The sequence below is a fragment of the Larus michahellis genome, chromosome 5, assembly GCF_964199755.1.
Source record: "Larus michahellis chromosome 5, bLarMic1.1, whole genome shotgun sequence".
Lineage (NCBI taxonomy): Eukaryota > Metazoa > Chordata > Aves > Charadriiformes > Laridae > Larus > Larus michahellis.
In genome coordinates, this window is record NC_133900.1 from 9,424,458 (window position 1) to 9,450,988 (window position 26,531).

At 43.2% G+C, this 26,531-nt stretch overlaps 1 protein-coding gene across 2 annotated transcripts; it reads right to left on the reverse strand.

The window, feature by feature from the left end:
* Positions 1–3,391: 3,391 nt before the first annotated feature.
* Positions 3,392–26,478, reverse strand: ZGRF1 (zinc finger GRF-type containing 1). 2 transcript variants are annotated; one of them, XM_074588613.1, is made up of 29 exons: positions 26,440–26,478; positions 25,819–25,972; positions 25,219–25,299; positions 25,019–25,099; positions 24,838–24,894; positions 24,182–24,367; positions 21,632–23,816; positions 21,224–21,306; positions 20,460–20,558; positions 19,154–19,259; positions 18,961–19,067; positions 18,610–18,760; positions 16,986–17,638; positions 15,325–15,463; positions 14,572–14,756; positions 13,952–14,139; positions 13,235–13,374; positions 12,265–12,411; positions 11,595–11,709; positions 10,516–10,775; positions 9,525–9,684; positions 8,778–8,855; positions 7,789–7,936; positions 6,710–6,837; positions 6,255–6,378; positions 5,660–5,836; positions 5,419–5,553; positions 4,993–5,254; positions 3,392–3,696 (listed from the first exon to the last, which is right to left on the reverse strand). In XM_074588613.1, exons 3-29 carry the CDS (start codon positions 25,237–25,239, stop codon positions 3,581–3,583), a joined length of 6,231 nt encoding a protein of 2,076 aa, XP_074444714.1. In that variant the 5' UTR covers positions 25,240–25,299; positions 25,819–25,972; positions 26,440–26,478; the 3' UTR covers positions 3,392–3,580. The 2 variants fall into 2 exon arrangements, with proteins under 2 accessions (XP_074444714.1, XP_074444715.1); XM_074588614.1 differs by lacking the exon at positions 3,392–3,696 and having other exon boundaries at positions 5,253–5,339.
* Between the last annotated feature and the right edge of the window lie 53 nt (positions 26,479–26,531).

Consider the following 26,531-nt stretch of genomic DNA (forward strand, 5'->3'; position numbering starts at 1 on the left):
ACAATGATTTAAGCTTATCACACAGCCCAGAAATAAAGGAGGCTGAGCTTGTGTGCGGGAGAGGGGGAGACCTTCAGAAAGGCTTTGTTTGCCCTAAGAAGATTGAACTCTCGGGCGACCCAAGAGCCCTAAAAGTTTAGGGTCTGTGTTGCCGAGAGACCTTTGGGGAGAGCCCATCCACACTTCGACCTCACAAGTCGTGAGCCGGCATTAATGGCCGGCCTGCCCCAGGTGAACCAGGGACAAACAGACACAGACATACACACACACACACACACAGGCCCCCCCGGGCGTCTCCTGAGGGTTTGGGGTTCCAGGGCTGCCCACATACCCCCCTGTACCCTCAATTTTGGGGTGGGATGGTTCTGCTCTTAAACTAGGGGCCAGAATACGTCCCCTCCCAGCAGGGTGCTGGGATGCTCTGTGGAGGGGACAAACCAGAGCCTGGTATGGTGTCCCCCCCCCCGGCAAAAGACAGGACCTTCCCGATCCCCCCCCCCCCCATCTGAACTTGCTGCAGGGAGGGACAGGGGCCAGCCCCCCGATTCCCGAGCCGCACTAGCGATTCTGGGGTTCGTTTTGGGAGCAAGGCGAGGAGAGGGTGTCCCCCCCGCCTCCTCAGAGCGCTGCCCCGGCATCCTTCCCTGACCCCCCCCAGGCAGACGAGCCCCTCCTCGGGGGCCGATTGTTCCCCGGCGATTTGCATGGCAGGTGCAGGGCTGCAGAGCGATTTTGCCATCCCAAGACACCCCCCCTCCCTCCCCCAAAAAGAGGGTTTTCCTCCCCCTCCCTTGTGAAAAAAAGGCCGCCGGTGCCTTCCTTTCCCATGAAGAGGAGAAGAAGCTTGAGGCTCGCGTGAACACGCTTCAGTTTTCTTATTCTTTTCTATAGACGTGGGGAAAAGAACAGCCGATTGTGTGAAAAAAAACCCCGGTGCCTGCAAAAAGGGCCATTGGCCGTCCAGGCGAAGGTGCGCGAGGGAGAGCACTAATCGCTGAACCAGGAGACAAATACGATTACCAGCTCCGAGCCTTGAGTCAGAAAGTCTCATAGACTTTAAGATGTTAATCCCCGACATAATCCTTCCTTTGGCGTGTAGGAATAGCGCAGCCACAAGAGTTGTTTTGTTATTTATATTGGCGTTTAATAAAACTCAGCCAGCGGTGAATGGGCTGCCCGCTCTCCAATGGTAATTAATTCCCTATTTCAGTGACCCAATTGTGCTGGGATAGAGCAGTGGGACAGTCCCACTGCCCCAACCCGCCTTTGTGCAGCTACACGGCTCTCGTGCTTCAACAGCTATGGAAACTCATTCTTTTGATGTCATTCAATGAGTTTTCCTTGGGCATCTTCTAAACTTCAAGGACCCTTTTCTTTCCCCAACGCCTGAAAAGCAGGACTAGCTTGACCACCTCTGTAGAATTTAATGATTTGGTGAAAGGGCCCTTTTTTTTTTTTTTTTTTTTTTTGAGCCGGGGAAGGGGGGATGTTGCGTAAGGAAAGAGAGAAAGAAAAATTTGGCAGGCTGCTATCAAACAGGGGGCTATCCAAACTCCAGCCCACCGAACTCATTCAGCTCCTAATTTATACAGGTCTTAAAAGCCACTCTGCCTTCCTCAAAACGCCTTGGGGCTTCTAGAAGGGATGTGCCCGTAAAGCAGATACTCTGCTTCGCACACGCCACAAATCGCAACCGGGCTGCTGCTGAGCCCGAAGGAAATCAAAAGAAGATATTTCCATCCACCGAAGGGGAAAACAAGCAGACGCCCAGAATGGGTTGCGTTTTCGTTAAAAAGCACGTCGGGGGCTTTATCTTTCGGCCGTTGGGCAGAGCGGCAGCGGTGAAGCGGCCGCAGGAGGAGGAGCGCGTGAAACGAACACGTGAAGAACACGTAGGAGCCCCGCAAAGTCGTCCCGGCACAGGCAGCCTCTTCTATGTCTTTATACATGCTTCCAAAAAAAAAAAAAAAGAAAAAAAAACCAACCCAAAAAAACCCCACCACAAAACCCTTCGCAAGTCACAAACAATTCAGGCTTCAACTAAGAAAACACAGAGTGAACCATATGGCCGGGGTGGCTCGAGTTGGCTGCATTTTCCCCCAGACAAAGAAGGGATTGAGAGTTGAAGGAAAGGAGAAAAAAACCCAACTTTCCGGCTGATGAAGCTGTTGTCTGGAGGCAATGATCCCAAATCTCAAGGCTTTATTCCAGGCTCCGACTGAGACGTGATATGTCATATGATTAGCATCTTTCATATTTACAAGAGTAGTAGGGGCTGCCAGTCTTTAGAGAAAGGGGAGAGAAAGAAGGGGCATATGCTGAAATGGATTTAGCATTTGAAAGAGAGAAAAGAGAGCGGATAAATACACTTAAACGAGGATTTAGTTTTACTCCCGTTGAGTTCTAATGGCTTGTTGATTGAGATTTTAGGGAGCTGTAACAGAGGTGTCAGCAGTAATTTAAAGGCGCTATTCAACCCTCCGCTGCTCCTTCTTCTCCCCCTCCCCGCTTCGCTCCTACGCCCCTCTGGCTTCTCCCGGCCTTCTCCGGGCTCCCTGCCGCTGCCGATGTCCCGCCCGGTTCCAGGGTCCCTCCCAGTGCCGCGGACCCCCCCGGTGCCGATGTCCCACCCGGTCCCCGCCTGCCAATCCCGGGCTGACGGCGCCACCTGGCGGCGGGTTAGAGCCGCCGGCGACGTTAAAATGGACAATTCTGGGTGTTTTTCACCCACGGGCGGGGACACCTCCCACCAGCCCAGGCTGCTCCAAGCCCCGTCCGACCTGGCCTCGAACCCCTCCAGGGATGGGGCAGCCACAGCTTCTCTGGGCAACCTGGGCCAGGGGCTCACCACCCTCACAGCCAAGAATTTCTTCCTCAGATCTCATCTCCATCTCCTCTCTTCCAGTTTAAAACCATGCCCGGTTCGACCGTGTCCAAGCTTAGCCATCTTCTCCCCCCGGCCCCGATTCATACACTCGCCCCTGAGCCCCCTCCATCCAGCCCCAGGAAAGACAATGAACTTCTCTTGGCATAGAGTTTCTGAGACAATAGCACTCAATAAAGTCATTCCCTTTTCTTTTTTTTTTTGTAGTTTCAAAACAAGAGCTGAGTGATCTTACCCTAAAACCTGTAAAAAAAAAAAAAACAGATACAGGTCAATGCCTTTTCCTTGAGTTGTGTCAGCATCCAGAGGTTTAATAGACTCAGGCCCCGTAGTATTTCTTCTAAGCAACTACTCTACGTTTTATTTAGCCTTTTAATTGTTTCAGCCCCGCTCCTTCATAGCTGCCACCCATTTCTAAACATGCAAAATGACCAAATCATCCTAAACGATGATGTTACACATACATCTAATGTGTGAAACAATGAAACACCAATAGTACAATTCAGTCATGCAGCAGGTAAAGTTGCTTTATTAGTTTCAATCCTACAAACAAGGAGTCCAAACAGAAGTATCAGTGCACAGATACGCAAACAAAAGTTTCCCCCATTAAATATAAATATTTATCTGCAATCATCCTGATAATTTATTTTTACAGACACGCAATTCCTATTTTCTCCATAAAAATAGATGCACGGTTTAGTTTCCCTTTTTCTTATTCCGTTCCTCTTCTTTCCGTTTCTCCAAATAAGACTTCAGAACGTCGTTCAGCTGCTGCTCACACCGGCTTGCGTGCTGTAATCCATTTTCCCATCCTAAAAGCAGCAATAAACAGGACAATTACGTCTCCCTTTACAGCATCCATCATGCAATTCGTCTGCGCTGATGCAAACGCCTGTTTCCCCAAGATTATCAAATGGCTGTAATATTTCTACTTGGAAAATGGTTCTTCTCAGAGTTTGACGGGTAATGAGAGGCCTCCTTTGATGGCAAGCAAGCAGGTAAATAAAATAATTACTCCCTTAGCACCAATTCTTGCAGTGATCTGTTGATCAGCGATGGCGGGAGTCTCGGCGGGTGCTGGGGAGTCGGATTCAGCCAGAATTTAATTGAACGTACTGGAAAAATTTGGACACCGTTCCAGCTCTCACTTCTCTAGTTCAGAGAAAAATCACCAGAGGAGAGTTTACGATGAAGGGTGATTAATGCTTTGAGACACAAACCGTCCCATTCCAAAAGGGGACTCATTCCAGCGCCAGAGGGAGAAACTATGACCTCTCTTTCCCAAATATGTGCGGCGCAGAGAGGAACGAAGAGGCCGTTCGGGCATTTTAAACACCTCCTAGTAAGGCTGCAAGGGGCAGAGACAGGCACCGTAAGGTTTTTTGGGTTGTTTTGCTTAGGCAGCATTAGCTTTCGAATAAGTAAACGCTCGGTTGCGGTAAGCCTCGCAGCAAAAGCGCTGAAATTGTAAAAAAACCTGATTTTCAAAAAAAAAAAAAAAGCCACCTGTATTTCCCTCTGTGGTGCCATACAACAAACGTGTATTCAACACAAGAGTGACCTGAAAACAAAGCAATCAGGAATTACTCGGCAAAGTCACCTGATCCCCAATAGCACTGTTATTTTTCCAGCAGCTCAAAGTTTATCTTCCAAAAAAAATGAGCCCCTAGGTGCAGAAAGATGCTATGATTTTTTTTTTCCTTCAAGTACTATGCCTTCGGAAATATCGCCGTATAGAAGAATTTGTTGATAACGGGTTTCTGGCCGGGTCTACTAGGTGAACGCAAACTGGGAAAGGACTGGAAACGCGGCAACGGGTTTCAGAAAAAGAAGTCCCACGACTGGGTACCAAATACCCTTCAAATACAAAACCAATCTGCGGATAAAAGCGTGAAAATGCAGCTTGCGCGCTTGCAAAGACTTGCATTCTCCTGCAATATACTCTATTTTTTACGCAATAAATATACTGGCTTATATAGCATGCACACTGTGTGCTCATTATATAGTATGTATAGTGCGTATGTGCTATAACATATAAAGTGTATTATACCTAGTTTAATTAAAGATGAGCTGCATGGTTTCAAAAATACAGGAAAAGCGAACACTACCTTTGCAGCGATGAATTACTCTTCCCCACAGTCTGTTCTTACTTAAACAGGCCAGATTTCCGACAATCAACAAATGCCTCTTGGCTCTCGTTAGCGCAACGTTCATTCTCTTTTCCGAGTCTATGAAGCCAATTTGTCTCGTTCTTACACACGACAGAACGACGATCTCCTTCTCGGCTCCTTGGAAGGCGTCTACGGTGGAGACCTGGATAGCTTTGACTTCAAACGCCTCGGAGCGAGTGCCGCTAAGCAGATTTTGGATCTGTAGATAAATTAATATGGAGTTCATACGAGTTAATGCCAGTCACAGGCAGTCACGGTTGGTTCTCACTTCTAGTTGACTCTTCCTATGTGAAACGGAGCCCACGTTTAGAACAAACAAGTACATTGAAGGAAACGGTTTTATCGATGGTGGATCACACAAACCTTACACATCTGTGATTTATAAAGAGTAATCACACCAACTGCAGATCCTTCGATTCCACTCGCCATCAGAGCCTGGAGGAGCTTGACTGTAAAGTGAACTTCTGCCATGTTGTAAAAGCTGTTGTCTCTTTCAATCTGCAAAGAGGGAAGAAGATTTCCAAGTTCGCTCTCGCAAACAGAAACAGAAGGGAGGAAAAACTACGATATTGACCGTTTATAGAAGAAATGCTTAAAAACTTACTTGCTCTTCCCCATTAACACTGTAAAAGCATAGCGTTGGAAGCCAGTCCAATAAAGGACTTCTGTCTTTCTCGGAAACACCATCTATCAGATGTCCTTCGTAGAACAGCTCGTTGGCTATGGCACTAATAGCAGGGTGACATCGGTACTGTGTCCGAAGAAGTATTGGTTTATGTCCCTAAAGAGTTACGATACAGAAAGCGTGACTAGGAAAAAGATTTGCTACATGTTTTGCAGCGCCAGCTAGGTCGAACAAAAAATAAGGGGAAACAATTCCTGCAGTCTGCTGGCTGAACCGCCGTACATTTACATCAAGACGACTTAGAACAAATACCGTACGCCCCGATTCTTCTACCTGGACTGGAAACTGCACAGGAAGATCAGAAGGCAGAACTTGCCACTCTTCCAATCCATTCTCGTCTTACGTTTGTTACGCTCACACATTTCTGTGCACCGGGAAAGCAACATTTACAGAGGAAATGCACTAGAACGGAGTCCGCTTAATTAAAAACCAGGCTGAAACACCGATCCTCTGACACCTAAACCAGAACTCTTATCGTCTCCAGCGGGCCTACAATTTCACCTTCCATACGTACCATTAAGCAAAGCCGGTCAAAGAGAGTCTGCTCCAATCCCTTTTCATGCACGCTCTCAGACCCTTGAATAGTGGGCGGTAATTGCTTAGGGTCTCCAACGAGGACCAGCTTTTCACACTGAAACCTCAAGAAGAATGTGGACACTTAAGACAGGAAGTTCTAAAAAAGGATACCGAGCTACTCTTAACGAAAGCGTGGGTTGTGTTTGCGTATCACAGATTGCTTTCCATCGGGCTCCCTCCTCCATCACCCTCTTCCCACAGTTCAAGTAACACGGTGACCCAAGGAAGGCACCTAAGAGCAGGCCTCAATTGAAAACGCCTCAGCTTGTATTTTAAGGTAAGACCTCGGAGTTTGTGTTCTTATGAAGACGTGCAGGTTTGGCAGTTACTTGAGGCTGCGTCACTGCTAACTGGAAGGCATTTCTCTGCCGAAATGTCACAGGAAAGCTGTACCTTGCGATAGGAAGGAGAGAAGCAGGTTCAGTCATCTGACTGCACTCATCCAGCATCACCACGGGGAACTTCAGAGCGTTCAGACACGGGAAGGGGCAGGCAGCACACGTCACTCCAATCACTTTTACCTTCGTTATTAGCGAGGGGGAAAACATTAAGATCATATAATATGCAGTCGAATAGGCCTAAATTAATTTTTAGCAGTTCTACTACATGCCACGTCATGTCTCAAAAAAAATAAAGACATTTTAACTGCCAATAAAAGGCACTGTGTGTGCACGGAGATGGATCCAAGGTTAGCATTTCCTGTGCTTGGGGTGTTTATGTGTTAGAATCGCTCACAGATTCGTGTATTTTAAGACCAGATCCGGTCCGGTACAGAGAGACTTCAGATGATACAACCTGCACAAAACTTCTGAGCCCCAAGCAGCAAGAGTGGCAACAACGACCACTAGGCATAAGCACAAGAAACAGATCGCTCAGATGTGCTTTGCTGTTGCTCTCCAGCAAGCTGAGAATTTTCGAGTCTAGGACTGAGGAGAAAAGGCAAATAACTGGAGAGACCAGAAATTGAGATGTTTTTTTCTACAGGAAGTAGTAATCTTAGAAGGTATGCGCTTTGTTTAAAAGGTGCTTAAAGCATACTTGAAGTCATCTTGGCAGTTGATGCTCGACTCCAGGATAGATTTAGCTCCATCCTGATGTTTTACCTCTATGGCTACGTAAACCGTAGTTTCAAGGCGACGGTGCAGATGAGCTGTGCTCAGAAATTTTTCCCTCCCCAACTTGTAAACTAGATTGGTAACATTAAGTCAGACTGCAATAACGTTCAAAAAGGGTTTCTGTCTCATATCGCTAAACAGGAACTGCAAGCGCACCTCGGAGAAGTCGTACAGAAGTCAGACACTAAGCTATACCCGTGGAATCAAGCCCATCCGAGTCCTGATAATAGTCATTTTAATTTTCAAAACTTTAGGAGCTTGGCAGGCGTGAGAGGGGATTCCCAGTTCCCGTTCGCTGGGCCCTGTGGATAAGGCACAGCGAATCCCCGCTTCCCCATCCCGTCACTTGGGCCGTACCTGTTGCAATATGGTTTTATTGGTCCCCAGTTTGTGTTGCTCAATGCTCTTCCTTACATATATTTTTTCAACTGGAGTTAAGTCTTCTTTCATGAGAGCAAGCAGCTCTTTTAGCTGCTCATTTTCATTCCCCGAGCCAGCGTGTAAACTTCAGGGAAAGATTTTACAACATGCGTTACAACGACTGAAAGAGAACAGTGCCCTCAGTGCTCAGCGCACACCCAATGTAGGAAAAATAATCCTACTTTATACTTAATGGTACTTTACCACAAGGTACTAACCTCGCCCGACTCCAGCTGAGACAGACTTGTCTAATACCTGTTATAAACCAGACCTTTATCCCCCCAGCTCAGACCCTGCCCCCCCAACCAGAGACACACGTGCAGGAAGTCACTTCTCCAAGTACACGGCTGATTTCAGAGGGGAGGAGAACCAAGGAGGGGAAGTTTCTCATTCTTATACCATTTAACACCCTCAGGACACCAAGGAATGGACGTTTCATCTTTATTCATCTTGAACTTTACTTCCTTCTCGGAAATTGAACGTACTGTCTAGACGGCTTGCTTTTAAGTAAAGGACAAACCCCGGAACTCTATAGCAACGATAACTTGGGTTAGTACCGAACTCATGAGTTGTTGTCATTAATTCTCTGAAGATTAAGTTTACAATTACTTCCTCCTAGTTCTTATCACTCCAGCAGTACATATCTATTCCAAGTCTGTCTGTTTTGCTTTTCCTCCTGGTGTACGTTCCCAAATCGGTAACTGTCATTATTTAGCTCTCCTCTACCATTTAAAAGCACAGTTCAGCAACAAGTGACATTCCCAAATCAAGGTAACATTTCTCCACCGTGCCGGGGGGAGGAAAAAACCCTGAGACAGGCATATTACAACCACATTTTGAATGACTTCAAAATAGTCATTTTGCAGTCTGCATGCCGTCATGAATCTTAGAATCGCTTCAGATCCCTCCAAGATGAAGATTCTTACCTGTAGGGAAGAATTGCTTTGGTGATTTTCCTAATACTTCCCACTCTGATAAAATCCTCAAATCCAAGATCGAGTAGACTTCGAAGAAAAAGAAATGATAAACATTACAAAAATATAAAAAGAAGCCTTGAACATTTTAAGAGCAGTTCTAAAAAGGCTAAGAGGCACATCGGAACACAAGGCTCTGTGATTAACCAGATGAAGTAACTCAGGCCACAATTCAAGCAAATCAAAGTAAATTACCTCATCGTTACTTCTCCCAAAAACGCTTAACGCATTTACGATTCTCCTCTCATCAATAATCTTCCATTTGATCTTTCCCTTCCTTCCTTCACCCTTCCAAACCAGGAGTTTTATTTCGTGTTAGCGTCATGCCGAAGCTTCCCAAGTCTGACTTCTCTCTGCCTCTCCCTCTCTCTCTCCATCCCTCCTTCCCCTGTCGCGACCTCCCAACGCTTCCTGAGCAATCCTACTGCCTCTCACGATGGATCGTCATAGTGAATTTGATGAGAGAAGAGCCCATTATTAGTCTCATGTGAGTTCATGCAGCTAGCCTGACGCGGTCTTTTAGCATAGGCGTGCCCGGCAAAGGAGCAACGGTAAAATTAAAGCTCCTGCGCACATCTTCTAAGGAAAGGACACGATCTTTCTGAAGTGTTACAGTGGAAAGATCAACGCAGTTATCTTTACCATTTAAGTGCATTATTCTTTTCGGAACAACAGCCTGTAAAAATCTGAGTAACGTACCCCAGCAGTATCCTGTCAACGGCGACGTTAGTGGAAGAAGCAATCAGAAGTTTCCAGGGAGTTGGCCTCGGACCCTCCGTAGCTTCACTGCTTTCGAAGAGCTGTACCAGGAACAAGATCACAACAGACAGCAGATAGCTCTTCCCAGCTCCAAAAACACCTGGCGATTTGGAAGAAAAAGCCAACGTTACACATGAAAAATTTATAGAAGGTACAGTTTTATTCAGTTGTTGTAACTTAAGGTTACTGGACGAAGTATTATGCCGTGATTCCTGTAAAAACATTGCACGTGCTTACTTCAGCAGCTCTAGGTATGAAGGGGCAACGAGTTGGCTTACACTTCACATTTACTGACTGCAATAAATTTACAAAAAAATACAGAAGAGAGGAAGGGTACGGTATTTTTCCTAAATTTTCTGGTTGAATACACACATTCCTTGCTAAATTTATACAATAATTTTGCAAAACATGACAAAAAGTGGTTTCGATATGAAAGGAAGTCTGCAGGCAACACTAAAATGACTCTGATTTTGTGAGCGGATCTTGCTTAGGAAAGAACTAGACTTATTTAAAATCCTGCAAGAGGCAGGATGCAAATGCAACCATCAAAAGCTCCGTGCTGACAGAATGGATGTTATAACGTCAAGGTCATTATCTAAAGGTCTCATCCAAAAAAAATGGCTTTTCAGGAAACGCATGAAGTCGGTGAGGACAGCAGCGTTACAAAAGAGTTTAAGAGGATATTCCGTACACAGAGGCAGTTTATTCAAGCTCATCCTTTGCGCTACATTTAAAATAGGTCAACATTTACCTAGACGTGAGGATTTCCCTTTACGTCTGCCCAAAACTGTAAATATATGATAAAGGAAACAAGCCCACTGTATCATCACTGAGAGAATTTAGGGATATTTCACTAAATTATGGCATTACACATTAAGTAGCATTTTTGCAAAGACGCAACAGCAGCAAGCGTCAGTTATTTGCTATATACCACGTATGATCGTGATCGGGAAGATCTGACGTTCTTCCACCGGTTTGGTATTGTCACACGAGGTCATCATCTGAGCTATCTGAACCAGTGACGTAGCTTGATCCGGGTTCAACGAGAACGTTTGGATCATCTTTTTGGCCAGCCCCATCGCCACCTCAGCGCTGACCGGTCCGTGCATCATCGCGTGTTTCAGGCTGACGGCAGGTGGAATAAATTTTCTTCTGTTGACTCTCCTCGTAGCATTTTCGGCATCAAAATTCCTAAGAAAGATACAACGGTCCAAAGCTGCGGTATAATACTGCGTAGGTATAATTTGTATCTCATGGTTCTGATATTCTTACTCACCTGACATTGAAGTGCTGAGGCTTTAGGATTAACAGTGACATAATGAAAAGTTGCTGCCCACCCTGCACCCTGACATACACCTGGGCTGTATATTCCTGCCCCTTATGACTTCCCTGGGTGAAGGCTGGATGATATTACAGAGGCTTTTGGGTTTTGTCATTCTTGCTTCGTGGCAGCGAGACTGACAGAATTAAGCGGGGGTAGAAGGCGGCAATCAGAGGTAGCAGGGAGTCATTTAATCACTTGTTTTACATAGTGAATCGTAAGCAGTCTTGGAAATATCCCTATATCGCTCCAATTCTCCAAGGAAATATTTTATTTTTAGGTTTCGTGTCAAGCGATCCTAAAAATTGGGAAGGAAAAACAGCTCCGCTGTAAAGCGTATAGCATATACATTAGCTTAACAGAGATCAGCCAGTGACTGTACCATCAGTCTAATGGTTGCAATAATGCCCAAGATGAGTCTCTAGGTTGTAAAACACGGGCTGCAGGTAAGTTTTCAGCAAAAAAAAAACCTACAATCCCCAAGTTGGAGTTAAGCAACCAACACATTTTCATTTCCGTACAAGTGAAAATTGCATTGCTGACAGTTCGTTCCTTGCACTGTTTTTTCCCCATTTTAGTTTTCCTCATCCACTTTTTCATAGGGCAAAGTCAATGGTATTCTTGTTGGGTTTTTTCCTGTACCTATCGAGATGTTGTACAGTCACAGCAGCGCTGAAACGGTAACTTACTTTTTTAGTAGATAGGGTATTAGTGGTAGCGTAGCCGGATTGAAGTGCTCCTCCATATTTCTTAAAGAGGTAAGCTCACCGCTAGCGTTACAAACCAGCAAGGCATGAACACACACTGCAAAGGCCACAGAAAAATAAAATCAGGAAAAAAGGAAGTGAGCCAAAATTTCAAAACGTCTAGATAAGCTAATTACAAAATGCCAAAAAGACTAATTAGCCTCCTCAGCAGAAAGCAAGTTACCCAGTTACCACGTCTGATTGAGTACTAGAGATGAGTAAAGACTATTAGCCCTTCTTTTCAAGGTGCATTACTTGGAAGTATTTGCGATTCCAACATTAGGAACGTTCTGGGAAGGAAGCTTAGATGAAAATCCTTACTCATTTTAAAAACACTCGAGGTATTAGGTTGCTTTGGAATTCAGGAGGTGAATTTTTTAAGTAAACCATCTGTATCACAACAGCTAAGCAGGTGTTTTCTTACAAGAGAAGAGACAGGAACATGAGAACACCCGCAACGGGCCAGACCCAAATCCCATCTAGCCTGTTTCCAAAGCGTACAAGAGGGGATGCCTAGGGGAGAACACGTATTCGATTATATTTTTCTGAATGCGCTGCCAGTTTCCCTATGGTTGTTTCCCCCCAGTTGTGAATTACTTGGTGTGCAACTTACTGTTGGATCGCCAGTTTGAGGGGCAGTAGCCTTTCAATGGTAGTAATTCTACTTCACTGTTGGAGGACGGTCCAAAGAAAGCACTACTTGCAATGAAAGTATCCAGGGCGTCAAAGGTCAGCGTCTTCGAAACAACCCAAATATCATCTGTCAAAAGAATACAGAGCTCTCGTTTCCTTTTAAAGGAAACAAAGCCGGACAGAATAGCCCAGCATTTACTATGCCGCAAATTAAACCACCGCTAATGGCAAAGCAGGGGGTATTAGAAAGTCCTAAGTAAGTGTTAGTTCAGTTCAAAAAGAAAGAATAAATAATTTGCAGTTCTTCTAGTATCTATTTTCTGAAATGGATGGTGACTGTCAGGTTCTCTCCTGGTGCAGTTAGCATTTGGGAAATCTGAAGTACTATCAATTTTGAGAATATATGGAACAAATCACTGAAGAATACCACAAATCTAGTTAAGCACTCTTTCGCCGAAGAACAGCAAACTGCTGAAATAAACAGACATTTTTCCCTTCCCTTTCAAAACCAACACATGCTGGAGCCTTTAAGTGTTCTGTTTTATTTGGCATGCCTGATGAGACAAAAGCTCACTACGCTATTCCTACACCAGGTATGGCCGAGCACAGCCAGGGAGATTTCAAAGTTCGGAGCAATAATGGTGTAGCAGAAATGATTAAAAACTTGCCAAGCACAAGTTTTGCCTATGCCCAGCTTCAGAATTTAAAGTTACAAAACCCTGATTTGTCAACAACATTTCAGAGTCTGTGCATAAAGTGCGCACAGACACGCTTGTTTCTGCCTAATTTCCTTTATATCGCTTTCAACAGCAAATTGAACAAACTGTGAAGACAGGGGTATCGATTCCAGAGTTACTGAAGTGAACTACCAAGACTTTAGATTACAAATTAAATCTTCAGAAGGCACAACGTGACACGGACAATTCTTTCGATGCTGAAGATTTGGTTACCTTTGCTATAGAGAGAATAATGCTCCTTTCTGCTCAGTTTGAGGTATAATTTGGTTTTGGAATCGGCATCAAATCTGGCAGGCGTATTCATAGACTTCTTGAACTTGCTACACCGCTGCGTCTGCATTTCAAAGGCTTTCCTGTTAAATTGTAAATTTGAGGAAAAGTATGTAAACAACCGGCACATTTTGGATTCACCGCCAAAAATAAGAAAGCTCCCCAGACTGGACCAAATTATACAGCACAAATCTTGGTCGTTGCTCATCATCTTACATGACTAAGTTTTAAATACATTTGTCTCCACTGCAAAATACTTCTCATATTCAGCCATAATCAAGTTGTTTCCCCTACGGTTGAGCAGCACAGAACAGCCTTCGATAGAACTTCTACCATTAAAATTAGAATCACTACGAGAATAAACCTAGTTCTCTTATGAAAGATTAAATGAACAGTAATTCAAACACAACGATCATAAGGGATTTCATTAAGCAATCGATCAAGTCGCTAGTAAGCGCTTTTGACTCTTGCTGAAAAGAGCGTGGACCTAAAGTGTCAATCCTGTGACTATTATTCCTTCACTAATTTGGCTTTTACATTTCTACATAGAACTGGAGCCTCTTTCAAGGCGGTGAAAGTGGCTGTTAAATGCTACCGGAATATTCGTAAATCCTGCCCTTCACCTAGCACCTGTGAGAAGCGGCGAGCATTGCCGAATACCTCACCAAAAGCTGGCATCCCTCATAGAGAGAAATCTTTTGACTTCTGAGGTACGTCCCGATACTTTTTACATCACGAAGCACTACACTAGGTCTGGATTTTATCTGCGCGGGGTTCACGTCTTCTATCCACTTGAAAAACGAACACCGCTCGGCTTTTGGGGCATCACAGGCATAAAACAAACGACCCTAGGAAAGGAGAAGGGGGGAAAAGACCATCAGCACATTAAAACGAACAAAAAAGTGTAAAGCAGTGGCCCATAGAAATAATCAGGTAAACGCCCATGCTTTCACTGTGTTTGGCTGAAAAGCCAAAAGTCCGCGTTCCCGGACCTCTCGGCTTCTGAACCCGGTGTGTGTACTCGCACCTTACAGAAATCCCACGTGACCCAGAAAATTATAAAAACAGGTCTCTTGGCTGCTTCTCTATGGAGAGAGCTATTGCTTCAACAATTCCGGACACTAGTGGGTACTACAACTAATCTTAAAAGTCATCTCTATGAAACCACTTCAACCTCCAACTGTAAATCATGCAGAATCGCCCTGTAATTGTTCACACAACTGGGTCTATACACCAAACAAACATCCCTGACCGTCAACAACCAAGGAATAAAACAGCACCTTGTTTTGACCTTCTTTTTTAACCGTAACAAGCTTCGCAGGACGCATGTGATTGCAGAGCGGAACGCAGCTTTCCTTGCTCTCACTCGGCCCATCTTTCAGCGAAGTGTAAAATGATATATCCACTTTTGAAAGAGCATCGTGCAATCTTTGTGACAACTCAAACAGCATTATGTTTAATTGCTCTGGACATAAAAAGGAAAATAAGATTAACGAGCACAGCCTTAAAGTGTTTACGCAAGTACACAACATCCGGAGAAACACATTTTCCTCTGAAACTTTCAACCCCAAATCTAAATCAAAATGCTTAAGCCGAGTCCTAGAAGAAATCACGTGTCCTGCAAAATTCACATATTGCATATGCAGTGAATTTGTTTTAACTGCTTTAGTTTAATTCAAATCCCGTTTAAGTATATGACTCCAAAACAGTAAGTAACTGTCCAAACAGTAAGTAACTGTATGTAAAAAAAAACCCCAACAACAATGTAACAAAGCTTTAAATGGGAATGTAAGGTCTGGTAAAGTCTGCCGGGTTTTCTGTTTGGCTGCGTAAGTGTATCGGTCTTTTGCTTTGTCTTTGCAATTTGGGGTATAGATTGCATATGTTTGAGCACATATATTCGAACTCAAACGCACACAGCTGTTCCAACAGATGATGCTGACGATCTCTCCCCCTCTCACCCTGCTTTTGAAGCCTCAGAAATACACTGTTTAAAAACGGCGGCATTTTACACGGCCTGGCATTAAACGTACCTGTCAGAGCAGCTTTAAAAACCTGTTTGTAGTGAACATGAGACGGAAAGACAATTGGTATGGAAATCTTCCTTTTAGGAAGATTAGCATATTTTACTTTATCCACATTAGGAAAAGACAACTCGGAAATTGTTATGTCCTAAAAAAAAAACCACAGAAGAATAAATCACTGAAGCTCAAAAAACTCTGGATGAAACAGATTTTGATAGACGGCTACTGCACAGAAATGCCAAAACCTATCATTTTTTTTCCTTTCATATATTGTGCCCTCATTAATAAGTACAATTAAACAGAAATAATTCAGGATCTCAGTCCGCAACCAGAAGTTTCAAGACGACAACTGGCAACGAAGAATCAGTTTTCTAACAGCAAAATACAAATCCCCGTCACCACAAGTGGCTGCAGACTTAACCGTATGTACAGGAGCGTGTATTCAATAGAACCACCAACAGGAATAAAACGAAGTACACCCGGAGCTACAGCATGGAGAGCGTGGACTGCCCTTTTGGATGTACCATCAAGTTCCAGTTTGCCCTTTGACAAACAGCCCGCGTTACTAACAACCCAGGTAATGCTTGCAAAGGCTTTGGAGTAAATGATGTAATTCAGATTCACGTTCTCAGCCCCGGACACGGGGACGGGGCACGCAAAACCTCATTTTCGACACCATTTCTGCACAGAAATAAATCCAACAGATGAAACCGTAACAAAGGTAGCACAGAGAAGGACGAATCAGACTAGGGAGCTCTGGGAAAAGTGCGCGTACCACAAGCTATCCCTGCGCCTGCCATCCCAGCTAGTCCCGAGTACCTTCTTCCACCTACCTACGCTGTGGTGGGCATCATGATGACAGCTCTCTTCATAAGCTTATTAAGATCTGATATAGATGGATTTTTTTTTTAATATATCTACACACACAGTGTATACCAGTGTGTATATGAAATATACTTGTTATTTCCACACCTGTTTCACATGAATTTTACTGTACAAACACTTTTAAAGAACTAGAAAACAGAGCACTCTACATTTGCATTAAAAAAAAAAGGAAAAATCTAACATTTTCACTAACTTCCAAACATAACCACTGAACAACTTCTGAAACCTGACTTGTGGTTGGTTTGGGTTTTTTTTTCCCCCCCCCACTTTGACTCCGTTTAAGACAGCCTACTGGTCACAAACAGCTGTGCTAATTTTTAGGTCCTCATTCAATGCCAAATTATTTTCCACAATCAGAAATGAAGAAGTTTAAAATACTTTAAAATCAGAGACTAAGCTTTGAAGCAAGATATGAGGGCTCGTGAAAACGATGCCAATTCCACAATTAAGAAAAACGCTCCTTAAACACATTCTTACTAATTATAGATGACAAAACGACCGAACAGCTTTTACTTCGTCTTCCTGCCATCAACATTCCTATTTAAACCTGGCAGCGTGCGCGCCAAGGAATTACCTTTAAAAAAGGATTGGTCACAGCACTGAGAAAAGTGTATTAGCAGCTGCTGTTCTGCAGCGGAGACTCTTGTGTTAATACATTTGTAGAAACGTTTCACCCAATCATACTGATAATATCCTGCAGGAAATCTGATAAATGCAGTCACTTTGTCCAAAAAAAAGCCGTGTTTCTGTCACTTATAACTGTATGTGCTGGAACAGCTACACACCTGGCCGTCTCCTGTTACAGCGTGGCAGCTCAGATGACTCAACACCTTTTGTGTAGCTTCAGCCAAAGGTGTCTGACTTAAGTGCAGGGAAAGTAACTTCCTCTCTGAAACCAAATCTTGGCTGCGGGTGTTGGCACAGCATTTACCAAGCAGGCTCTTCGCTGTCAGCGGAGGTGCAGAGCCAGGAGCACTTTTGTCCACAGCAGCGCTCTCTCCCCTGTCACCCAGCGGCATTCCAAGGACCTTCTCAGCGCAGATGTCACCTGTCACTTCCCCATCATCGCTGTTTTGAGTTATCAAGTCACTCTGAGCACTGTTTTGGTATTTTAGCCACTTGCTTTGTCTGTATCGGGAACTCACATTAGGGAACGCTGCTTCTACGGGTTCCCTTTGTCTGTCCTCTGTATCCTCTCCAAACACAGAGGTTTCATAATTTCTGTCCTCAGGGCGAAAAGCCCTAATAGGAAATACCGCTGACTTCTGGCCTAGAGGGGCTACTGAAGAGTCAAAAGACTGCCGGAGCTTCTCGCCTTCAGGTGGATAAACCGCGTCAGGAATCTTCTCAGTGGCAGGAAAAGTAACAAATGGTGTTTTAACTGCGGGTTTCAATCTTGAGAGGTTGCGTTCCTCCGGATAGCTGGATTTCTCCTGGCCTGTAGGGCAAAAAACTCTCACGAGCAACTCGTAGCACTTGTGGATGGCACATTAACTCCAGGTGTACAAAAAAAATACTAAGATAAGGAAAGAATTCTAAGGTCTTCCTTTTACATCCTGTCTTCTAATTGGCAAGCTCTTCGTATCATGCCTGTGCAGTACTAAATTTCCACACGACACGAGTGATTTCAACCGCGATTGTTTCAATGCCTAAATCCCTATATTCCGAACACCTTTCTGTAGACACTCTACTTGTATAAAAAGATAACGTTTGGTAGAAATTATTAAAAAAATTATTGTGTTTGGAAGGTCATTAATCTGATATTCTTGGTAGGTTAGCAACAGCTGCCAATTAGAAAACATACAGCTTAACATTTGCTCCTTTTTCCATAAAGAACGCCCACAAAGCCGCGTGAATTAATGTTAACCAATGTAGATAAACAGGTTTCTAGTACCCCGAGCATCTTTTTGACTAAATTCATGACCAATAAGCAATGACAGTCATTGATAGACGTCCAGTGGAAGTGGGTTAGAGGACAGCTGTATATGGAAGAAAACTGAAAGTAGGTAAATAAATCAAAACATTAATAGGAATTAGAAGCTTAGCTTACAGCCTTCCCCCCCCTCACCCCCCAGACTAGAAGCTAATTTTTCTTTATAAAAATTAAATCATTCTACTGAAGTCTTTTTCAGGAGAATACAACTGGGGGCAGGAGGCATGGAATTCAAGGCTAGATCAGCTGGTTTGGAAAAGAGTGTTTAAAGTAGTGCTTGAAGTAGTAACACACACGCCTATGAAAAGCATATGACAAACACAAATCAAGTTCTGTAGTTACACAGACACACGTCAGTGTATTTCAGCACGCAGGGTAGCCGTCTATTACAGCGCAACTCACCGTGCTTCAAAAACCCTCCGAGATTTTTCCAGCAAAAATATTGTAAAGTGCAATGATAAACTATAATTTCTTACTGAGAAAGAAATGCGAACGTTCTGGTTCACTTAGCAAGATCCCGCCTATCAGGGGCTCCCGGATGGCTCCAACAGATTCCTCATTTCCTGAAGCTGGAGAAATTGTAGAGTCGGGATCAAGTGTGGAAGTTGGTTCTACTGATGAAATCATCTACAGATGAAGAATTAACACGTCAAGTGAATGACTGGGGAAAAAAAAACTTGATTATAGCTCTTCTGTCACTATTTTCTCATCATTCCAAACAACTGAAATGTCTCTCAGCGTTAAGATAAAACAGTTTCAAAAATAACGAGATACTACCACACAGGAAATAAAGACGAAGAGGTCTAGAACAGACAGTCAATTCACACCTTGTCAGGTTCCCATGGAGTCCACTGCCTTTGTCTCAAACCAGAACGTGAAGGTGAGCCTGACACTGTCCACGGTGGACCTTCAGAATACACATTCAACGCCAATGCTAGGAAAAACACGCCAAGGACAGAAGTCATGCAGAATAATTGTTCTGAGGCCTGTCACTGCCATTCTGTTTTTACTTTCACTTACGGGACAGATCCATTCTTGACTCCGTAATTACGTTAGACTTCACTTGAAGATTCTCTTCTCTGATAAAGTTGAGATCATCCTCATGAAGGCTTCTTGAGCCTGGAGACTTTACCAAAAAGGTATAAGTAAAAACTTCCCAGAAATTACACTGTTTATCCTCTACATAAATATAATCTTTGCATCAATCTTATTTCTAAGTATCTTATTTCTATATCTTATTTCTAGATATAAAGTTTTTTAGTATCTCTAGCCCCTTCTGGAAGTAAAAAAAAATATGAAGCATCCATTTTCTTCCAGCATTTTAAACACCGAAATATGGACTGCATTAGAAAAAATAGTCTATATTTAACACTTCGTGTCATGTTTCTTTGCTTCCAGAAGAAACAGAATCATAATCCAAGACAAAGTTTTAACCATTGCTTTGGAACTCTAACAATTACATTTCAAACCCAGTCGAGGTGAATGCTATGCCGCTAACACCGGGAAACAATCATTACATTTTGCAAATGCACAGTCCTGTGGCAAAGATGAGTTAAAATAGATTTAACCACAAAGGACTGCATTCGGTTCTTAGGGATTTTGATGATTGTAGTATTCCAGAAATGACCTCTCTTTTATCCTCCATTTACAGGATACTGTCTTGCACTAAGGTTGCTAGGAATAACCTTGAAAAAAAAAAACATTTTACCTGTTGGAAGCCAGAAAGAACATAATTACTTGAAAACAGGGGTGACAAAAAGCTCTCAGCTGCAAACTCTGGATTATCTGGGTACTGCTGCCATCCTAGCCGCGAGCAGGGAGCTCTCAACATTATCTCACTAGCTGCTGATCCCTTTACTTGGTGCCCTTGAAACGCAACAGGCTACACGATACATTGGAATTATCATTAACTGAAAGCAAGTACCATTCTGGAACTATCTACAGTCAATAAAGGTACTTTTCATACATACAACAAAAATAATGTTGGAAACTGTGGAAGAGAAAAAAAATAAATCAATGCTTTTCTCTTTCTTTTTCTCGCACTCCTGCAACTCAGCAGCAATAAAGTTTTTGCACAAATCTATCAAGAGAATATTAATATTCTCATGCAGTATGTTTAGTCTTATTTTTGTATGGTAAAATTTGAGTTTAAAACTCTCAGTGGAAAACTTCCCACAGACAAATGTACTAAAGAGTGATGAGAAGCCCATTATGAGACTGGTTAAATATTTATTAGGACTTCTTGTAATATATTGCAAATAGTAAACCACTTCATTGAAATTTAAGAAACACTATTCATTATACTTCAGTTCCACAGAATTTGTACCTTTGGTTGGCAGCCAGATATTCCAGGATCTCTTTGGGCCGCCGCTACTGGTTGAATACGTGCCTCTGTTTTCTGTAATAAGTTGTCCACGCAGTTGGGCTGCATATAGAAGTATCAAAAGCTAATTAGTTTAACAATTTTATAACCATTTAAACTGAAAAACTAAGCTGTATCTTGTATTCATACAAGAGAAAGCGTTTTAGATTACAAACTTTTCACGTGGAAGCCCGAACAATCCACAATAGAGTAAGAAACTATGTTTGCTTTTCAAACAGGACAGGAAAAAGAAGAATTTAATCTAAAACTCTTTCTTTCACTTTGGATGGGTTGAAGGAAAGAGATTAATAGCAGCATTGGACAAAAATACCAACGCGAAGCATCAGACACAAACAGATTTGCCAGTATATTTCAACCCAAGTGATGAAACTCTTAGGAAAGCCACACATTCAAAAACCGATAGTAAAAGAAAAAATAGATGGTAAAAGAAGATGGGGTAGGGAAGGAGGGGATGTACCAGAGATGCGATACTAAACCTAACTAAATATTACAATTTGCATTAAGTTTCTGTCATGTATTTTGCCTCCTGAACATTTATTAGCAACAGTCTACAAGAGGACATCTTCTATCAGCTTCTTAGTCAATGCCTCTAATCAATCTCTAGCTCAGGCTCCATAGTTTCATAGACCAGGAATTTTATTCAAGAAGCCTGGTGGAAAATGAATTTATCTTGGACAGATAGATACATACAGTCAAAAATCGGTTACCATAAGGCCAGAAGAATCAAAGTAGGAACAGGAAGATGCCTGTGCACTTTCTGAGTAAGGCATTTCTGTAAACTCTTTTATAGCTACAAGAGATTGAAAAGCATAATAAGTTACTGTTAGAGTATTATTTTTACATGAAAACATCTGAATACTTACTGGCTCGCAAACCTTACCCATGCAAATAATTGCACATTTAGGATTTAACTAAACTACAGCAGACAGACATAGACCCGGAGCCCGCATTGTCGCTTTGAACACTAAAAAAAAATTGCATGAGGGAGCCTTCGTAACACATCGCTCCAAAAGTATGATTTCTGGATATGAATTGTCCAGCAGCAGAGATAAGAGGACAGGAGTCAAATAGGTCCAGTCATAGAGAATTCACTTTAAAATAGAAGCTGACCTAACCTTCGTCCTTCACAAGGGGCCCAAACATCTCTTTAGAAGTCTCTGCCTCACGTAAAACGCTATTATTTTCCTCCATCTTTTGTAAGCTTTCTAATGCTGTGCTATGTTGAGTCAAAGCTCTTACAAGAGCGATATTGTTTACCAAGTCGGAAAGAGATGATGAATTTTCAGCCATTGCCCTGCCTTTCAGGCAATCCATTCCTATTCCTTCACCTTGGCGGGCTTCATGAAAGGCATTTACCGTCTCCATATTTTCAGACTCGGTTTCACCTATCGCCGTTCGCTCTGGAGATGAATGGTCTTTTCCAAATGGATAGGCAGAACTCATGGAAATTAGAGTATCTTCCTTACATGAAACGCCAAATGCCGTTTCATGGTCTTCTGCGCTATATCGGAATGAGCCATAGCTAGGATCTGATTTTTGTGACAAAGCCAGCAAAGGACTACCCGGTTTAATATCATCACTCTTAGTACCCCAGAAGTGTTCTACATCAGCACCTGGGGATTTCATGCGTCCAAGCTGTATAACATCATCTTCAGTCATTTTGGTAGAAATATATGAAATACTTTCCGTTTTCTCAGACATAGTGGTTTTAGGGTGACATTCAGTAACATTTGTGTCACCAGGCAAAGGATCAGAGGGCTTGCTTTTTATCCACACTGTGTCTTTAACGGCATGTGCTGCACAGCCAAGAAGATCCTTCTTATTGTTGGCGGCTTCGGTACTCGATTGACTTTCATTAATCTCTTTTACATTGTGTCCATCACTCAGAAGCTCCGCTTCAGATCTGGTCTGCTTTGCGGAGCCTCCTGCAATTCTCCCTGCATCTCCAACACCGGTGTGACAACGCTGAGACGGTATCCCCTCGGCGCAGTGGCTTCCATCCTTCTCTCCGTCAAATGTTGACCATTTGACTTCTTCGTTTTTACTGTGCGTCACCACTTCACAGCGAGAGCGAAGTCTCAGCGCAGCATTTTGCGCGACATCTTCTCCCTTTAAGCAATCCGGACTTGGCGAAAGCACATCTCCTTCAGTGAGCTTATTCACATCTCTTTCACACAGGGCTTCATTGTCAGCATCATTAAAATCAAAAGCCTCCATTAGATTAAAGTTAACCTCCATCACCTGTTCATCTGGACCACATTCTTTGTCATGCATACGTAATTCCTCCTTCACCATTCCAGTGTCAGTCAGTGTTACACCCACAGAGAGCTCCAGGTCACCGGGCACTCTTTCCGGGCTTTGCCTTGGCTGAAGCTCACTTTGCAACTTCACTGATGAATTTTCATTCACATCGTTAGTCACTAAATGCTCCCTGTACCTAAAGAGATTTCTTTCGGTTGTGATCGGACCGACTGAACGCGAAACATCACCTGAAGATGGGACAAACTGACTGTCACTCATTCTACTTAGGGTGGACTCAGGCGGGAAGAAACTCTTTGTATTGCAGGGATCTTGTAAGTCCTGACTTAAATTATTTGCCTTTTTGACACATGTCTGTCCTGCGACTTCTTTATCACAAGGTTGCTCAGCTGAATTTAGAAACATTTCAGCATTCCATTCCTTTTTATCATTTACAGTTTCCTTCACAGGAGAAAAGTGCGTAATATTTTGCACGCGTCTTTCGGCAGGGTTGCCTGAAAAAGCAGGTAGGATGGTGCTGGTTTGGTTATATAAACTACCTGCGTTTTCTGATGCCTGAAACCTAGAAAGACATTCTGTGACTTCAGACGTCGTTTGCTCTCTGCATCCTCGTGTTGGTTTGGACTTCAGAAGAGCTATTATCTGTGCAGTGCTCCTGATGTTGTGTGACACTGCCCCGGGACCAGCTGTCTGACTACAAGACATGGCGTGCCCGGTAATTAAAGGAGATTCTGGCTTCACAGTCGACCGATCAGCGTTTCGCTTCTCTGTCTCCTCATATCTGTCAAGAAACGGAGCTGAAAGCAGCGAGGAGAGGGACGTGCGTTCTCTATCATTATCCGTACACGCATCTTCACAAACGTCCACAGATAGATTTGTTCCTGCATCCTTCTTGCAAATCGTAGAAAATAATGGAGAGGTGATATAAAACTTGGATGGAAAAGCACCCTGACACTGCTTAGATAAGGGCAATGTTGTTGGGTTTTCTCCATCTCCCATTGTTGGTATTTTCTTTTCAACCTGGCGCGGCCCTTGGAAACCCTAGGAGAGAAGTCTTAAATTAATTATACTCAGAGATCAACTTCACATTTTGCAACAGAACATTGAAAACAAGGCACACCCCATAACATAGATCCTAATCAAGTAGCACATGACAATTCCACAGGTGTATAGAAATAATCTCAGGCCTTTGCAATTTTCACTGCAGTTTTAGCACTAGCAATCCTGCTACACCAAACAGATTTAGTAAACTCAAAAAAATAGCTACTGGTAACACGTTCTGCCTTAGAGTTGCAAAAAAACTAGTAAGACATCATCTATATATTTACTGCTCATTAAAAGATGTGCCCTTTGAGTTTTAAAATGCACGTTAGCATCAGGCGTAACTTTTGAAAAGAAAGACCTACTGTAAACTTCCTTTTCAAGCCAACAGAGAGATGTCTTGGAGGCAGAACACTGGGCTTTACACCATTTCTGTCCATTGCCGGAGTTTCTGTGTTCCGCGGCTGATCTTCAGCAGATTTTTCACTCGCTTTCACTGCTTCAACTGTGATCAAATATCGTTCACTTTCTAAATTATCTCCAGCATTCACCTAGAAAAGAGAAAGCAGCAGTGTGTAGATAATAGTGCTATAAAAGAAACAGTAAGTCTTCTAAATAAATATTGTCTTCTAAATACTTAAGATGTAGAAATTTCAGATATCTACACCCGGTAAATCACAGCTGCCGTATAAATACTTAGATTAAAATAGACGTATACTACCACGCATTAGCACTTAGCCTCAAATTGTGTTTATCTAATACTTCACTGCGATACACTGCTTTTACCGATAAGAAATAAAATTCTATAAGTGCTCTACATTGGTTCTGCAAAAAGAGACTTATCAATAAATAGCAGCTGTTTTCAATTTGGATCATTTGCATTGCAGCAGACTTTCATTGCCACATTAAGATAAAGTACTCCCTTCATTAACACACACACACTAGTTTTAAATGCTTCCTGAAGAACAAACCACTAACTACCATAAATTTAAGAATAAAAAACCCTCCCGAAAAAATATACCTGAGATTTTATAAAAATACTCTCCAAGCATTGTCCTTTATCATCAAACAAGATAGCCTGCAATGAAAAAAAACAGAATTTTAAATACCTCATTTTATTTCACAGATAACAAGATTGCTACTGACAGTCCAGCAGCAGCAGAAGATATTAAGCCATACGGTATTAAATCTGAATTGTTCACCTTATTCCCGCCAGTTCTAATCCTCAGAATTCCATCTTGCCATGTCTTTGATTTTTTCATTTTTTGGTGAGTGTATAATACCTGTTTTAAGTGCGTAAAACGTTGAAAAATTATTCAAGAAAATATTTAAATAATACAGCCACTGTAGCGCTTTTTAGTTTATTTCTACTTAATTGTACACAGTGTTAAAAGTCACTTACAGTAAAGTCTTGAGAAGCCATTGCTTGGGCAAAACAGTCATCCAGCAACTTATTTCACAAATATTCACATCTTCACACAGCCTGAGAGACAGGGAAATATTCAGAATATACAGAATCCAGTCGCGAAGGAAACGTATTGACAGAAAACAGATATCAGTTCACTTTTTTAGTATTTTTTCCTGAAAACAAGAGAGCTAGACGCAAGACATTGTCAAAACGGTGGAGTATGGCTGATGTGAGCGTTTTAAAGAGAAGCCTTGAAAATAACGCAAGAGAAAGACTAGTGGTAAAAAACCAGCTTTTTTATAGGCGCCAATGTATTTCCTAACTTCCAGGGGAATTCACTCATTTAAATGAATGGCTGGCAACTCCGAAACCACCAGAGACCATACTGCTATTCAGAAGTTTATTGACTCCAGATGCGTTCATGCATGTTTAATTTACATTAAAGATAACCGACTCTCAAAGTCAGTTACCCGTGAAGCCAAGCCTCTTTACGTATTTAAAGTTAGCTCACAATAACTTTTACGCTAGCCTCTGATAACGAAACCAGACACAAATCATTATAAAAGCAACTCATCGCTGGAAACCGTGACTTACTGCTGTTCGATACGCGAGCACTGCAGTCTGCATCAGTGCCTGGAGAGCGGCACTTGCCACGTTAATTCAACCCACCAACAGCACCGCAATGGAAATAATCACAAGAGATGAGGCGAGATGGTCAGCTCCTCCTACACTCCACACCAGCGACAAACTGCTTATAATAAGAAGGGAGAGATATTTTACGCTGTTTCTAGTGGCTGCCGCCTTCCTGGCCGTCCCCGGGCGTGAAATGTAGGAAACGCACGTCCTTAAAGGATGCGGAATTATTACTAAAAGGAGCCGGACGATTGCCAACACCTAGCGCAATTCCATACAGAACGCCACGGTAACAGGGATGAACAGGAACGCTGCTAGCACACGTTCGCACAGACCTCCCTCATCCCCTTCCTCCACGCAGCCGAGACAAGCCCAGGGAGCCCTTTTTAACTCGTTAACCATAAAAGTTTCCCTCAGGACGGCGGCGGTTGCTCCAAGACCACCTCTCCGAGGACTTCCTTACCTTACAGCGGGCCGCCACAGAGACAGAAGATCGCCCCTCCGAGACACCCACCCCTACCGGACACCCCCGATCCCCAGAGGCTGCCGCTCCGGCTAAGGAACCCAACAGACAACACCTACCCCAGAACAGCTGAGAGCGACCGCCGCCGCCGCGCTCCCCTCCCGCCTTTTGAACTTCCCGCCGCGGCTCCGCCTGACGTCAGAACGCCGCG

Excerpts from the sequence above, each read along its gene's own strand:
- ZGRF1 (XM_074588613.1), bottom strand. The coding sequence starts at position 25,239 with ATGGCTTCTCAAGACTTTACT. Across the intron at positions 15,464-16,985 it reads CTGTAACAGGAGACGGCCAG|GACATAACAATTTCCGAGTT; the intron begins GTGTGTAGCTGT and ends TTTTTTTTTTAG. Across the intron at positions 11,710-12,264 it reads CTCAAACTGGCGATCCAACA|TGTGTGTTCATGCCTTGCTG; the intron begins GTAAGTTGCACA and ends TGGCCTTTGCAG.